Genomic DNA, 13,399 nt, shown 5'->3' with positions numbered 1-13,399 from the left:
TATAAATCTAACATTTTGGGTATTTTGTTGTCACTATTGTTCATCAGTTTCTGTTTTCTTTGGATTAACTGTGTACCTTTTAAGTACTTTATTTATCTATTTTTAGAGAGAAGGGAAGAGGGAGAAAGAGAGGGAGAGAAACATCAGTATGTGGTTGCCTCCCATCAGCCTGTACTGGGGACCTGGCCAGCAACCCATGCATGTGCCCTGAGTGGGAATTGAACAAGCAACCCTTTTGTTCACAGGCCAGCACTCAATTCATTGACCTGCACCAGCCAGGGCAACTGTGTATTTATTACACATTGAAATAAAGAACAAACTGACAGTAACCAGAAGGGAGGAGGAGGGGGATAATGGATAAAATGAAAGGGGAAGTGTCTTCAAGGAATATGTATAAAGGACACATGGACAAAAGCAAATGGGTGTAGGATCGAGGGTGAGAGGTGGGGATGGATGGGTGGGTGGGGCAGAGGGGAATGTGGGGAGGGGGAATGGAGACAACTGTACTTGAGCAACAATAAAAATTAATAAAGTACGTAAAAAGTATCAGAGAAAACAAAAATATATATTTACTTCTTTTTGCTTTTTTTGAAAAATTTTAAATCTTTTTTTATTGTTGTTCAAGTACAGTTGTCTCTTTTTCCCCACCACCACTCCCCTCCATCCCAGCCCTCCCCACCTCCCACCCTCAATTCTACCCCCTTTTGGCTTTGTCCATGTGTTCTTTATACATGTTCCTTGACAACCCGTCCTCCTAATCCACCCAATATTCCTTCCCACCTCCCCTCTGGTTACTGTCAGTTTGTTCTTAATTTCGATGCCTGTGGTTATATTTTGTTTGCTTGTTTATTTTGTTGATTAGGTTGCACTGATGAGATCATATGGTATTTTTCTTTCACCATATGACTTATTTCATTTATCATAATGTTCCTCATATCCATCCCAGCTGTTGCAAAGGGTTAGGAGCTCCTCCAATGAAGACTGGTGCAGCCACTATGGAAAACAGTATGGAATATCCTTAGAAAAGTAAATATGAAACTGCCTTTTGACCCCATAATTCCATTGTGGGGACTATACCCTAAGAATCCTGAAACAACAATTCAGAAGAACCTATGTACCCCAATGTTCATAGCAGCACAATTTACAATAGCCAAGTGCTGGAAGCAACCTAAGTGTCCATCAGTAAATGAGTGGATCAAAAAACTGTGGTGTATTTACACAGTGGAATGCTATTTTTTTTAATTAATCTTTAGTCCTGGCTGGTGTGGCTCAGTAGATTGATCTCTGGCATGTGCACTGAAAGTTCACTGGTTCAATTCCCAGTCTGGGCATATGCCTGGGTTGAGGGCCAAGACCCAAGTTGGGGGTATGTGAGAGGCAACCAATTGACATTTCTCTCACATATTGATTTTTCTCTTCCTCTCTTTCTCCCTCCCTTCTCCTCTTTCTAAAACTAAATTAATAAAATATTTAAAAATAAAAGTTAATCTTTATTGTCTTCTTATATTATCTTTTAGTCCTCCTATAACCCCCTCCCCACAGCAATCACCACACTGTTGTCCATGTCCATAAGCCCTTTTTCCTTTTTGCTCAATCTCTCCAACCCATAACCTCCTTACCCATTAGCTGTCTTTCTCCTCTTCATCTATTAGTCTGACCCCATTCTCCTTGTTAGTACAGTTTGTTCATTAGATTCCATATATGAGTGAAATCATATGGTATTTGTCTTTCTCTGACTGGTTTATTTTACTTAGTATAATGTTCTCAAAGTCCATCCATACTGTCAAAAAGGATAAAATTTTCTTCTTTTTTACAGCTAAGTAGTATTCCATTGTGTAAATGTTCCATAGTTGTTTTATTCACTCATTTATTGATGGGCACTTGGGCTGCTTCCATATCTTGGAGATTGTAATAACTTTACAATGAACATGGAAGTGCTTATGTTCTTTTGAATTAGTGTTTTGGGTTCCTTCAGATATATTCCCATAAGTGGGATTGCTGGGTCAAAAAGAATATCCATTTTCATTTTCTAAAGTATCTCCACATTGCTTTCCACAGTGTCTACGCCAGTCTGCATTCCCACCAACAGTGCAAAAGAGTTCCCCTTTTTCCATATCCTTGCCAGCACTTGTCGTTTGTTGATTTATTGATGATAGCTGTTCTGACAAGTATAATATGCTACCTCTTTTGGTTTTAATTTGCATTTCTGTGATGATTAGTAACATTGAATATCTTTTCATATGTCTGTTGGACATCTGCATGTCCTATGTTTTTTATTAGCTATAGTTCTATGGTGTGTGTATACACATGCATGTGCATTTATTCTAAGGTGATGATTCTCTAACTTTTGTTTTGTGGTTTTCATAATGATGCAAAGATATTTGCTTTTTTGATGCAGACACTGACAAGCAGTGTCTGTGGCACTGTGGATAAGATATGAGACAAATTCACACAGACTACCGAGTCCTGTGGAGGAAAAGGGAAGGCATGGCCACTCTCTCAAGAGGAGAGCATGCTTACCCTTGCCTTGGCAAGCATTTTTTGCTTTTCTGGGCACATTACATTGAGGAGGGTCCTCATTTACTGTGCTCTGATTCGCTTTAGGTAGTTACCTTTTACAGAAAACAAAGGAAAGAATGATGCGAATTACTTCAAAGAGAATGTTGTTGCAGGCCCAGGGCAGAAATGGTTGAACTGGTTACATTCCATAAGGGGGAGGTTTAGCACAGACTTTAAGAATTTATAGTAAGCACCTGCTGCCTCAATTCAGGGTGGGGGAGTTTTAGCAAAAAGCAAGTCTCAAAGCAGCCTACATACAATGCAGGCCTGATTGCCCATGGGAGAACCTATCCATGGGTGTGCGTCCTGTGCATTGGACCTCACTTTCCACTGGCCTTTCAGAGTGGGAGCTGGGTTCACACCACTCAGAACGGTCTCCTATACTTTTTCACACTCACTCTTTCATAAGTGTACAGTGAAGTTTCCCAAGGTCTACATGATATGTGATAAGGCCATTTCTCTAAGCAGGGGTATCCAAACTTTTGGCAACTCTGGACCACACTGGAAGAAGAGTTGTCTTGGGCCACACATTAAATACACAAACACCAACAAAAGCAAAAGTCTCATAATGTTTTAAGTAAATTTATGATTTTTGTTTTGGGCTGCATTCATAGCCCTCCTGGGGTGCATACAGCCCATGGGCTGTGGATTGAACACCCTTTAATTGTTAATGGAATAAATACTTGTGTATAGATTTAAAATTTTTCTGTTTCAGTTTCTGATATGTTAACTATCCATACAAATATCACAATTTAAGGAAAGCTTAAAGTGATCCCTAGTAATATTTAAAAATTATAAATAATCCTGGGATTAAAATTTTTAAAGCAATCAATAGAGTATTCTTTGCATATATTTGCATATATTAGAAGCTCCATCTTTGTGTAACACCTTTCTCTTCAGTACTCAATTCCACAAGCTCTACCTGCCTTATCTTCCCCCAAATCGGATTTCTGTCTCCTCAACTCAGTGTGATTGATAGGTCTTTTTGGGTTAACCCTCCTAGCACTACAGCCTAGAAACTGCCCCAGATATAAACTGTGGCAATGATAGGACACACCTCACTTCTTTACCTTCTCTTGTGATTCATAATCCTCTCCCTAATTTCTGAAAATACTGCATTTCATAGTTTCTGGTCCTGTTTTCAATTGTTTAGGTAGAGAGAGATTTATATAGTAATAAGTCCTTCATGAAAAGAAATGGAAATCTGTTGAAAGTTCTGTTTAGTCCAAAGAATACATGTTTTTGAAACTTTCAGAAGCACCCTCATGTAGGTATTTTGTTTTCAGGTCTGTATAACAGAATATACCATCCAATTAACTACCACCCAGACACACTTACACTACTGCCTATATGTGCCTATCCCTCATTAGCATCCATCATTTCAATTTCCAGGAATTTAGGTAAAATGTCACACTGAGTATAAGCATCATCCTCATGCCTCCTTTTCTCTCCCCGAGGTTATCAAAAGAATTGAATTGTAGTGAATGTTAATCAGAGTAACAATTACCTTTTTTTATAACTACTCCATAGGACACTTTGCTGCAGAAGATGTGGCCTCTAGGATAAAGAGTTTGAACGAGAATATGCAGTCTCTACAGGCTCGAGCTGATAGGCGGCAAAATGATCTAGAGGCCAATGTCCAGTTCCAGCAGTACCTGGCTGACTTGCATGAAGCTGAAGCATGGATTAGAGAGAAAGAACCTATTGTAGACAACACTAACTATGGAGCTGATGAAGAAACAGCTGGGGTAAGGTGGAGATGGGAATGGACATTGTCTAGTACTCACCAAATGGTACTGGAATAATTTGTGGGGCATTTACAAGTCATGATAGGTTATTTGGGGTTTCTACAGTGATATGATAGTCTTTGGACTTCATTTTCTGGGATACGCTCACAGTTGGCAGAGATCCCAAAAGATACATTATATTTTCCTAATCCCACAGAAATCCATAGATTCCCTAGAGAGTATGTAAAGTCAGAAAGGCATGAGAAATTCATGCTTGTCTTGGTCTCCCATTTTAAACTTCCCAGAGTAACCTTGAGATTTCACAAAATAACCATGTAATCTACTTAAATTATTTTTTTGAAATAAACTCAGACAGACATGTTGGAACAAGCAGAATACCCAAGTTCATAATACCATTTATAGTCACTTCTTTGTTTTGCTCATTGTCATATGGGAAGATGATACAGTATTTCATAAACTTTCAGCACCAGGAATAATTAAAATGGCCATCTAAATGTATGTGAATGTTTAATCTCACAAAGTACCATGATCAGCAACAGCTACTTTTAGCTATGGTGTGTGTTGATAAAATACTTGTGTACTTTTGATTTTGTGTTGATTGAAGAAAATATATATAAATTGTTATTTTTTACAGATAATATATATTTTATTGTGGTAAAATATTTGAGATAAAATTTTCCATTTTAACCATTTTTTATTGTTGTTCTATTACAATTGTCCCAATTTTCCCTCATTGCTCTCCCCTGCCCTCCCACAGTCAATCCCCACACTGTTGTCAATGTGCATGGTCATCCATACTTATTTATTAACTAGGCCCTTCCACTTCTTTCCTCCCATATCCTCATCCCCCCTCCCATCTGGCCTGTGCCAGTCTGTTCCTTGTTTCCATGCCTCAGGTTCTATTTTGCCTGTTTGTTTTTCTTTTGCATTTCACCACTGAATTTTTTCACTTAGCATAATATCTCCAATCCATGCTGTCCTAAGAGTAGTAGATCCTTATTTCTTTCTGCTGGGGAGTATTCAATTGTGTAAATGTACCACAGTTGTTTGATTGACTCATTTACTGATGGACACTTAGGCTTTTTTTCAGCACTTGTCTTTTGTAAATAAAGCTGCTATAAACATTGGGGTGTGTAGGTTCTTTTGAATTGGTGTTTCTTCAGGATTCTTAGGTATAATCCCACAGTGGAACTGACAGGTCAAAAGGCAGTTCATTTTTTAATTTTATTTTTGAGGAAAGTTCTGTTTTCTACAGTGGCTGCACTGATCTACATTCCCACCAACAGTGCACTAGGGTTCCATTTTCTCCACATCTTCACCAGCACTTGTTGTTTGTTGATTTGTTAATGATGGCCATTCTGACCAGTGTGACAAAGTATCTCATTGTGGTTTTAATTTGCATCTCTCTGATGGCTAGTGATGCTGAGCATCTTTTCATATGACTCTGGACCCTCTGTTTGTCCTCCATGAAGAAGTGTCTCTTCAAGTCCTTCACCCATTTTTAATTGGATTGTTTGTCTTCCTGGCATTGAGTCGTATGAGTTCTTTGTATATTTTGGAGATCAAACCCTTGCCTGAGATATTGTTGGAAAATATGTTTTCCCCTACAGTTCGTTCCCTTTTCATTTTGATAATGTTTTCTATAGCTGTGCAGAAACTTTTAAATTTGATGTAGTCCCATTTATTTATTCTTTCATTTCCCTTGCCTTAGAGGATATGTTGGTGAAATTATTGCTGTGTGGGATATCTGAAATTTTACTACCTATGCTTTCCTTTAGGACCTTTATGGTGTTGTGGCTTATGTTCAAGTCTTTCATACATTTTAAGTTTATTCTGGTGTATGGTGTACGTGGGTGGTCAAATTTCATTTTTTTTTAATGTACTGTTTCAGATATCCCAGCACCATTTGTTGAAGGGGCTATTTTTACTCCATTTTATGCTTCTCCACTTTGTCATGTGTGAATTGACCATAGAGATTTGTATTTATTTCTGGGCTGTATATTCTGTTCCATTGATCTGTGTGTCTGTTCTTATACCAGTACCAGACTGTTTTGACTACAGTGACCTTATAGTGTAGTTTGATGTCAGGTATTGTGATCCCTGCTACTTTTTTCTTTCTCAAAATTGCTGATGTCATTCAAGGTCTTTTATGGTTTCATATAATTTTTTGAAATGTTTGTTCTAAATCTGTGAAATATATCATTGGTATTTTAATAGGGACTGTGTTAAATCTATAGATTGCTTTGGGTAGTATGGATATTTTAATGATGTTGACTCTTCCAATCCATTAACATGGCATATGCTTCCTTTTGTTTGTCTTCCTTAATTTCTTTCTTGTTTTCCACAGTTTTATGAATACATGTTTTTTACCTTCTTGGTTAAGTATATTCCTAGGTACTTTATTTTTATTAACTATTTTTTATTGTTGTTCAAGTACAGTTGTCTCCATTTTATCCCCACCACTCTTCCTCACCCATGCTACCCACACTTCCCACCTTGATCCTACCTCCCTTTGGTTTTGTCCATGTGTACTTTATAGGTGTTCCTGAAAACCCTACCCTTTTTCCCCCTCATTATCCCCTCCCTCCTCCCCTCTGGTTACTGTCAGTTTGTTCTTCATCTCAATGTCTCTGGTTATATTTTGCTTGCTTGTTTGTTTTGTTGATTAGGTTCCACTTATAGGTAAGATCATATGGTATTTGTGTTTCACTACCTGGCTTATTTTACTTAGCATAATTCTCTCCAGTTCCATCCATGCTGTCCCAAAGGGGAGGAGCTCCTTCTTTCTTTGTGCTGTGTAGTATTCCTTCATGTGAATATACCATAGATTTTTGACCCATTCATTTACTGATGGGCCCTTAGGTTGCTTCCAGCACTTAGCTATTGTGAATTGTGCTGCTATGAACACTGGAGTGCATAGGCTCTTTTGATTTAGTGTTTCAGGGTTCTTAGGGTATAATGCCAGCAGTGGAATTTTTGGGTCAAAAGGCAATTCCATACTGTTTTCCATCATGGCTATACCAGCCTGCATTCCCAGCAACAGTGCACAAGGATGCCTTTTTTTCCCACATCCTCCCCAATCCTTGTTGTTTGTTGTTTTGTTTATGATGGCCATTCTCACTGATGTGAAGTGGTATCTCATTGTGGTTTTAATTTGCATCTCTCTGATAGCTAGTGTTGCTGAGCATCTTTTCCTACAGTACGTTATTTTTCTTGTTGCTCTAGTAAACAGAATTTTTTTCTAGTTTCTGTTTCTGATATTGCGCTGTTGTATAAAAATGCCTTCAGTTTCTGAGTATTGACTTTACATCCTTCTATTTTGTCAAATTCACTTATTAGGTCAGGGAGTTGTTTGGTGTAACCTATAGGGTTTTCTATCTTTACTGTCATGTCACTGCAAACAATAACACTTTTATTTCCTCCTTTTCAATTTGTAGGCTTGTTATTTCTTTTCTTGTCTGACCACTGTGGATAGAACATCCATATTATGTTGGATAACATTTGTCAAAGCAGACTTCCTTCTCTTTTTCCTGATCCTGGGAGAGCTTTTAGTTTTTGCCTGTTGAGCATGGTGTTATCTCTAGGTTTTTCATATATGGTCTTTATTATGTTGAAGTATTCTTCTTCTATTGCCACTTTTCTGAGTATTTTTATAATGGATGGGTGCTGTATTTTATTAAATGCTTTTCCAGCATTTATTGATATGATCATGCAATTTTTGTCTTTCTTTTTCTTTATATGGTGTATTATGTTTGTTGATTTGTGAATATTATACCATCCTTGCATCCCTGGAGTGAATCCCACTTGATCTTGGTGTATGGCTTTTTCAATATATCGCTTAATCCAGTTTGCCAATATTTCATTGAGGATTTTCACATCTATATTCATCCACAGTATTGCCCTGCAACTTTCTCTCTTTGCTGTGTCTTTTCCTGGTTTTGGAATTAGGATAATACTGGCCTCATTAAAAGAATTTGGCAATCTTCCTTCTTCTTGAAAGTTTGGATTAGTTTGAGAGAGATAGGAGTAAGCTTTACCTAAATGTTTGGTATAATATGACTGTGAAGCCATTCACAGGTCTTTTATATGCTAGGAATTTTTTGAACACTGCTTCAATTTCACTAATTTTTATTCATTTATTCAGGCTTTCTGCTTCTTCTTGTCTTTGATTTGGAAGATATATATTCTATAAATTTATCCAATTTTCCCAGAGTATCAAATTTCTTGGAATTTTGTTGTTCATAGTAATTTCTTACAATCCTTTATATTTCTGTGGTATCATTTTTAATTTATTCTCTTTCTGTTCTGATTTCATTATTTGGGTTTTTTCTTTCTTTCTTTCTTTCTCTTTCTTTCTTTCTTTCTTTTTTTTTCTTTCATGAGTCTGGTTAAAGGTTTATTGATTTTGTTTATCTTTTCAGAAAACTTACTCCTGGATTTGATGCTTTGAATTTTTCTTTTAGTCTCTATGTCATTTAATTCTGACCCCATCTTGAATATTTCCTTTCATCTATCCTCTTTGTACTTTGTTGTTGTTCCTCCATATTTTTGTAGATGTAGGGTTATGTTGTTTATTTGAAATGTTTCTAGCTTTTCTGGGTAGTCCTGTATTGCTATGAAATTCCTTCTTAGGACTGCCCTTACTGTGTCACATAGATTTGGGGATGTTGTATGTTCATTTTCATTTGTTTGCAAAATTTTTTTGTTTCTTCCTATATGTAACTTTAACCCATTCATTATTTAATAGCCAGTTATTCAGTCCCCATGGATTTTAATGTTTTTCGGTCTTTTTCCTTGAGGTTGGTTTCAAGTTTCAAGCCAGTGTGATGTGAGAAGATACTTGGTATAATTACAATTTTACTTAAGATTGTTGAGGCTTCTTTTGTGACCTACCATGAAGTCTAGCTTTTAAATTGTCTCCTGTGCATTTAAAAGACTGTATATTTTGCTTCTTTTGTTTGAAAGTTTCTGTATATATCAATGAAGTCTATTTGATGTAGAGTGTTGTTCAATGCCACAATATCTTTGTTGATTCTTTGCTTAAAAGATCTACCCATTGTTAACAATGGGGTGTTAAAATCCACTACTATGAGTGTGTTTTTGTTGATATCTTTCTTTTTTTGAATATATTTTATTGATTATGCTATTACAGTTGTCCCATTTCCCCCTCTTCACTCCCCTCCCTCCTGCACACCCCCTCCCTCCCATATCTCCCCCACCTTTAGTTCATGTCTATGGGTCGTACATATAAGTTATTTGGCTTCTACATTTCCTATACTATTCTTACCTTCCCCCTGTCTATTTTCTACCTACCATCTATGCTACTCATTCTCTGTACCTTTTTCCCCTCTCTCCCCTTCCCACTCCCCTGTTGATAACCCTCCATGTGATATCCATTTCTGTGGTTCTGTTCCTGTTCCAGTTGTTTGCTTAGTTTGCTTTGTTTTTGTTTTAGGTGTAGTTGTTAATAACTGTGACTTTGTTGTCATTTTACTGTTCCTAATTTTTTATCTTCTTTTTCTTAGATAAGTCCCTTTATCATTTCATGTAATAAGGGCTTAGTGATGATGAACTCCTTTAACTTGACCTTATTTGAGAAGCACTTTATCTGTCTCCATTTCTAAATGAAAGCTTTGCTGGAGAGAGCAATCTTGGATCTAGGCCCTTGCCTTTCATAACTTGGAATACTTCTTTCCAGCCTCTTCTTGTCTGCAGGGTCTCTTTTGAGAAATCAGCTGACAGTCTTATGGGAACTCCTTTTTGTAGGTAACTATCTTCTCTTTTTTTGCTGCTTCTGAGATTCTCTCTTTATTTCTAATCTTGGGTAACCTAATTATGATGTGCCTTGGTGTTCCTCCTTGGATCCAACTTCTTTGGGACTCTCTAAACTTCCTGGACTTTCTGAAAGTCTATTTCCTTTGCCAGATTGGGGAAGTTCTCCTTTATTATTTGTTCAAATAACTTTTCCACTTGTTTCTCTTCCTCTTCTCTTTCTGGTACCCCTATAATTCAGATGTTGGAATCTTTAAAGATGTCCTGGAGGTTCCTAAGCCTCTCCTGATGTTTTTGAATTCTTGTTTCCTCCTTCTTTTCTGGCTGGATGTTTCTTTCTTCCTTCTGGTCCACACCATTGATTTGTGTCCCGGTTTCCTTCCCATCATTATTGGTTCACTGTACATTTTCCTTTATTTCACTTAGTGTAGCCTTCATTATTTCATGTAATTTGTGACCAAATTCAACCAATTCTGTGAGCATCCTGATTACCAGTGTTTTGAGCTGTGCATCTGATAGGTTGGCTATCTTTTCATTGCTTAGTTGTATTTGTTCTGGAGCTTTGATCTGTTCTTTAATTTGGGCCATTTATTTTGTCTTGATGTGCCTGGTACATAGTGAGGGGAAGAGCCATAGGTGTTCACCAGGGTAGAGTAACCCACATTGCTGTGTTCTGATGCTGTGTGTGGGGGTGTTGGTCCACGAAGTAACTGGTGCTTGCTCTGCTCTCTGCCAGCTTTCAGTCACTTCCTCTGCTTCCCACAAGCAAATTGGGCCCTTCTGGTGCTGACTCTCATTTGGGTGGGCTTTTGTACATTCTAGGACCCCATGGGTCTCTCCAACAAACTCCTGTTTGGAGAGATTGAAACCCCACAGGTGTTTTCAGTGGTTTGAGGCTTTATTTCCCTGTGCAGGAGCCCTGGGTTTTGGGGTCTGTTTCCCTCCCTAGTTGTTCCTCCCGGTTTATCTGTGGGAGAATGGGGGACCACCCAGTCCACAATCTGCCATGTGGCTGGGTCTGCTAGCTGCTGCCTTGCCGGCCAGCTGCAGCCTTTGCTCCCCACTCCACTACCTGCTGCCTCACTGGATCTGCTGCCGCCACCTCACCTGCCCTGGTCCTCTAGCCACTGCTTTGCCATGAGTCCTCTCAAAACAGCTTGTCTCTGCCCCTCCTACAGGTCTGGATGAATATGTCTTCTCTAACTCGTTGGTTGTCAGACTTCCACACAGTTCAGTTTTGTGTCAGTTCTGGTTGTTTGTTTGTTTGTTTGTTTGTTTTTAAATTGTTATTGTCCTTTTGGTTGTGTGAGGAAGCACAGTGAGTCTACCTATGTCTCCATCTTGGCTGGAAGTCCTGGATATCTTTCTTGAAGACCTCCAAGATTTTCCTTATATATTTTGCTGCTTCTATGTTAGGTTCATATAAATTTACAAGGTTTATAGCTTCTTGTTGGATTTTTTCCCTTATGTATTATATAGTATCCTCCATTGTCTCTTTTTGTGGACTTCGTTTTAAATGCTGTTTTGACTAATAAATTATTGCTACCCCAGCTTCTTTTTTTCAGTCCATTTGCTTGAAATATTTTTCCAGCCCTTCACTTTCAGTCTGTGTAGATCATTTGTTCTGAGGTTAGTAACTTGTAGACAGCACATATGAGGATCATTGTTATCCATTCATCTACCCTGTGTCTTTTGATTGGAGCATTTAATCTATTTACATTTAATGTTATTATTGATAGGTACTTATTCATTGCATTTTTTCCTGTTGTACCTGTCTTCATCGCTCTCACTTTTTCTTCATCTTCTTAAAGCAGTCCCTTTAGCATCTCTTATAATGTTGTTTTTGGTAAAGATGGGTTCTTTTAGCTTTTGGGGAGGGGGGTGGTTCCTGAGAAGCTCTTTATTTTGCCTTCCATTTCAAATGTGAGTCTTGCTGTGTAGAATAGTCTTGTTTGCAGGCCTTTGCTTTTTATTACTTTGAATTTCTTGCTATTCCCTTTTGGCTTGTAGGGTTTCTGTTGAATAGTCAGCTAATAAAATTTTCAAGGATCCCTTGTATTTTACTAGCTGTTCCTCCCTTGCTGACTTTAATATTCTTCCTTCATCTTTAAAATTTTCCATTTTAATTATGATGTATCTTGGAGTGGGCCTCTTTGTGTTCATTTTGATTGGGAACCTCTGTGTTTCCTAGACTCACATGATTTTTTCCCTCATCAAGTTAGGGAAGTTTTCTGTCATTACTTTCTTAAACAGGTTTTCTATGCCTTGCTCCTCTTATTCTTTTTCTGTTATTCCTATGATATGGATATTACTACATTTCATATTGTCTTTCAACTCCCTTAAACTCTTTTCATACTTTTTGAGTCTTTTTCATTTTGTTGCTTTGGGAATTTTTTTTTCTCCCTTGCCTTCCATCTCACTGATTTGATCCTCTGCTTCAAGTAGCCTGCTTTTAACTCCTTCTACTGTGTTCTTTAACTCAGAAATTGTATTATTCATTTTCTCCTAGATCCTATCAATTGTTTCTATGTCTTTTTTCATGCCAATGTATTTTTCAGTAAATTCCTTGTACCTTCCCTGTAGGTCTTTGTAGTTCTCACTGAGCTCACGAGCATCACTATAACTATTATTTTGAATTCAGTGTCTGATAATTTACTTGCCTCGATTTCATTTAGCACCTTTTCTGGGGGTTCCTCCTTTCCTTTTGATTAGGGTTATTTCTTTGTCTTCTTATTTTAGCGGGTACTCTTCTTGCTAGCCTCTGCTTCTTAGATTGATCTGCTTTGACTTCCTGTCTTTCTGGCATGAACTTCCACAGTAGGAGACCTGTGAGATTCAGTGGTGCAGTCTACTTGATCTCCTCGGTTTGATGCTCTTGGGAAGACTTTTTGCCATTTATGTAGGCTTTCTGATTGTAATTGAGTTTTGATTGTTGAGTCATTCTGTGGTTGATACTTTCCTCTGGTTCTCTGACTGAGAGTCACTCTGCCCTCTACATCTTGCATGCTGTTGTGTTGGTACTGCCCAATCAAAACCACACAACCCAGGTAACAATTCCAAACCTTCAAAAATAAACCCCACCCACAACCACACTATCAACAGCGAGTGAGCCAGTATTAATAAGGGTGTAAATAGATTAAGATTATTGTAATAAATGAAAAAAGAATATGAGATGACTAACTCAAAAAATGATTTGGGGAGGGTAGAGAGAAGATCAGTAATAAGAGTAGGAAAGTGGAGGCAGACACAGAAATAAAGATAAATTTACATCATAAATAACAAAGGGAATGAAGAAGGTGGAATGGAGTAAGAGAAGGGGA

The 13,399-nt window shown here is 37.8% G+C and overlaps 1 protein-coding gene across 1 annotated transcript in view; it reads left to right on the top strand.

The window, feature by feature from the left end:
• The window catches only part of SPTA1 (spectrin alpha, erythrocytic 1), a 181,203-nt gene that overhangs the window by 61,098 nt on the left and 106,706 nt on the right, over positions 1–13,399 (top strand). The window contains exon 19 of the mRNA XM_045841426.1: positions 4,090–4,307. Coding sequence (XP_045697382.1) covers positions 4,090–4,307 — 218 coding nt within the window. The remainder of the gene's footprint in view (positions 1–4,089; positions 4,308–13,399) is intronic.

The sequence above is a fragment of the Phyllostomus hastatus genome, unplaced genomic scaffold, assembly GCF_019186645.2.
Source record: "Phyllostomus hastatus isolate PE091 unplaced genomic scaffold, TTU_PhHast_1.1 phas_contig_36, whole genome shotgun sequence".
Taxonomy (NCBI): domain Eukaryota; kingdom Metazoa; phylum Chordata; class Mammalia; order Chiroptera; family Phyllostomidae; genus Phyllostomus; species Phyllostomus hastatus.
Note: the sequence above shows the minus strand (reverse complement) of the source record. Positions and strands in the feature narration are given on the sequence as shown.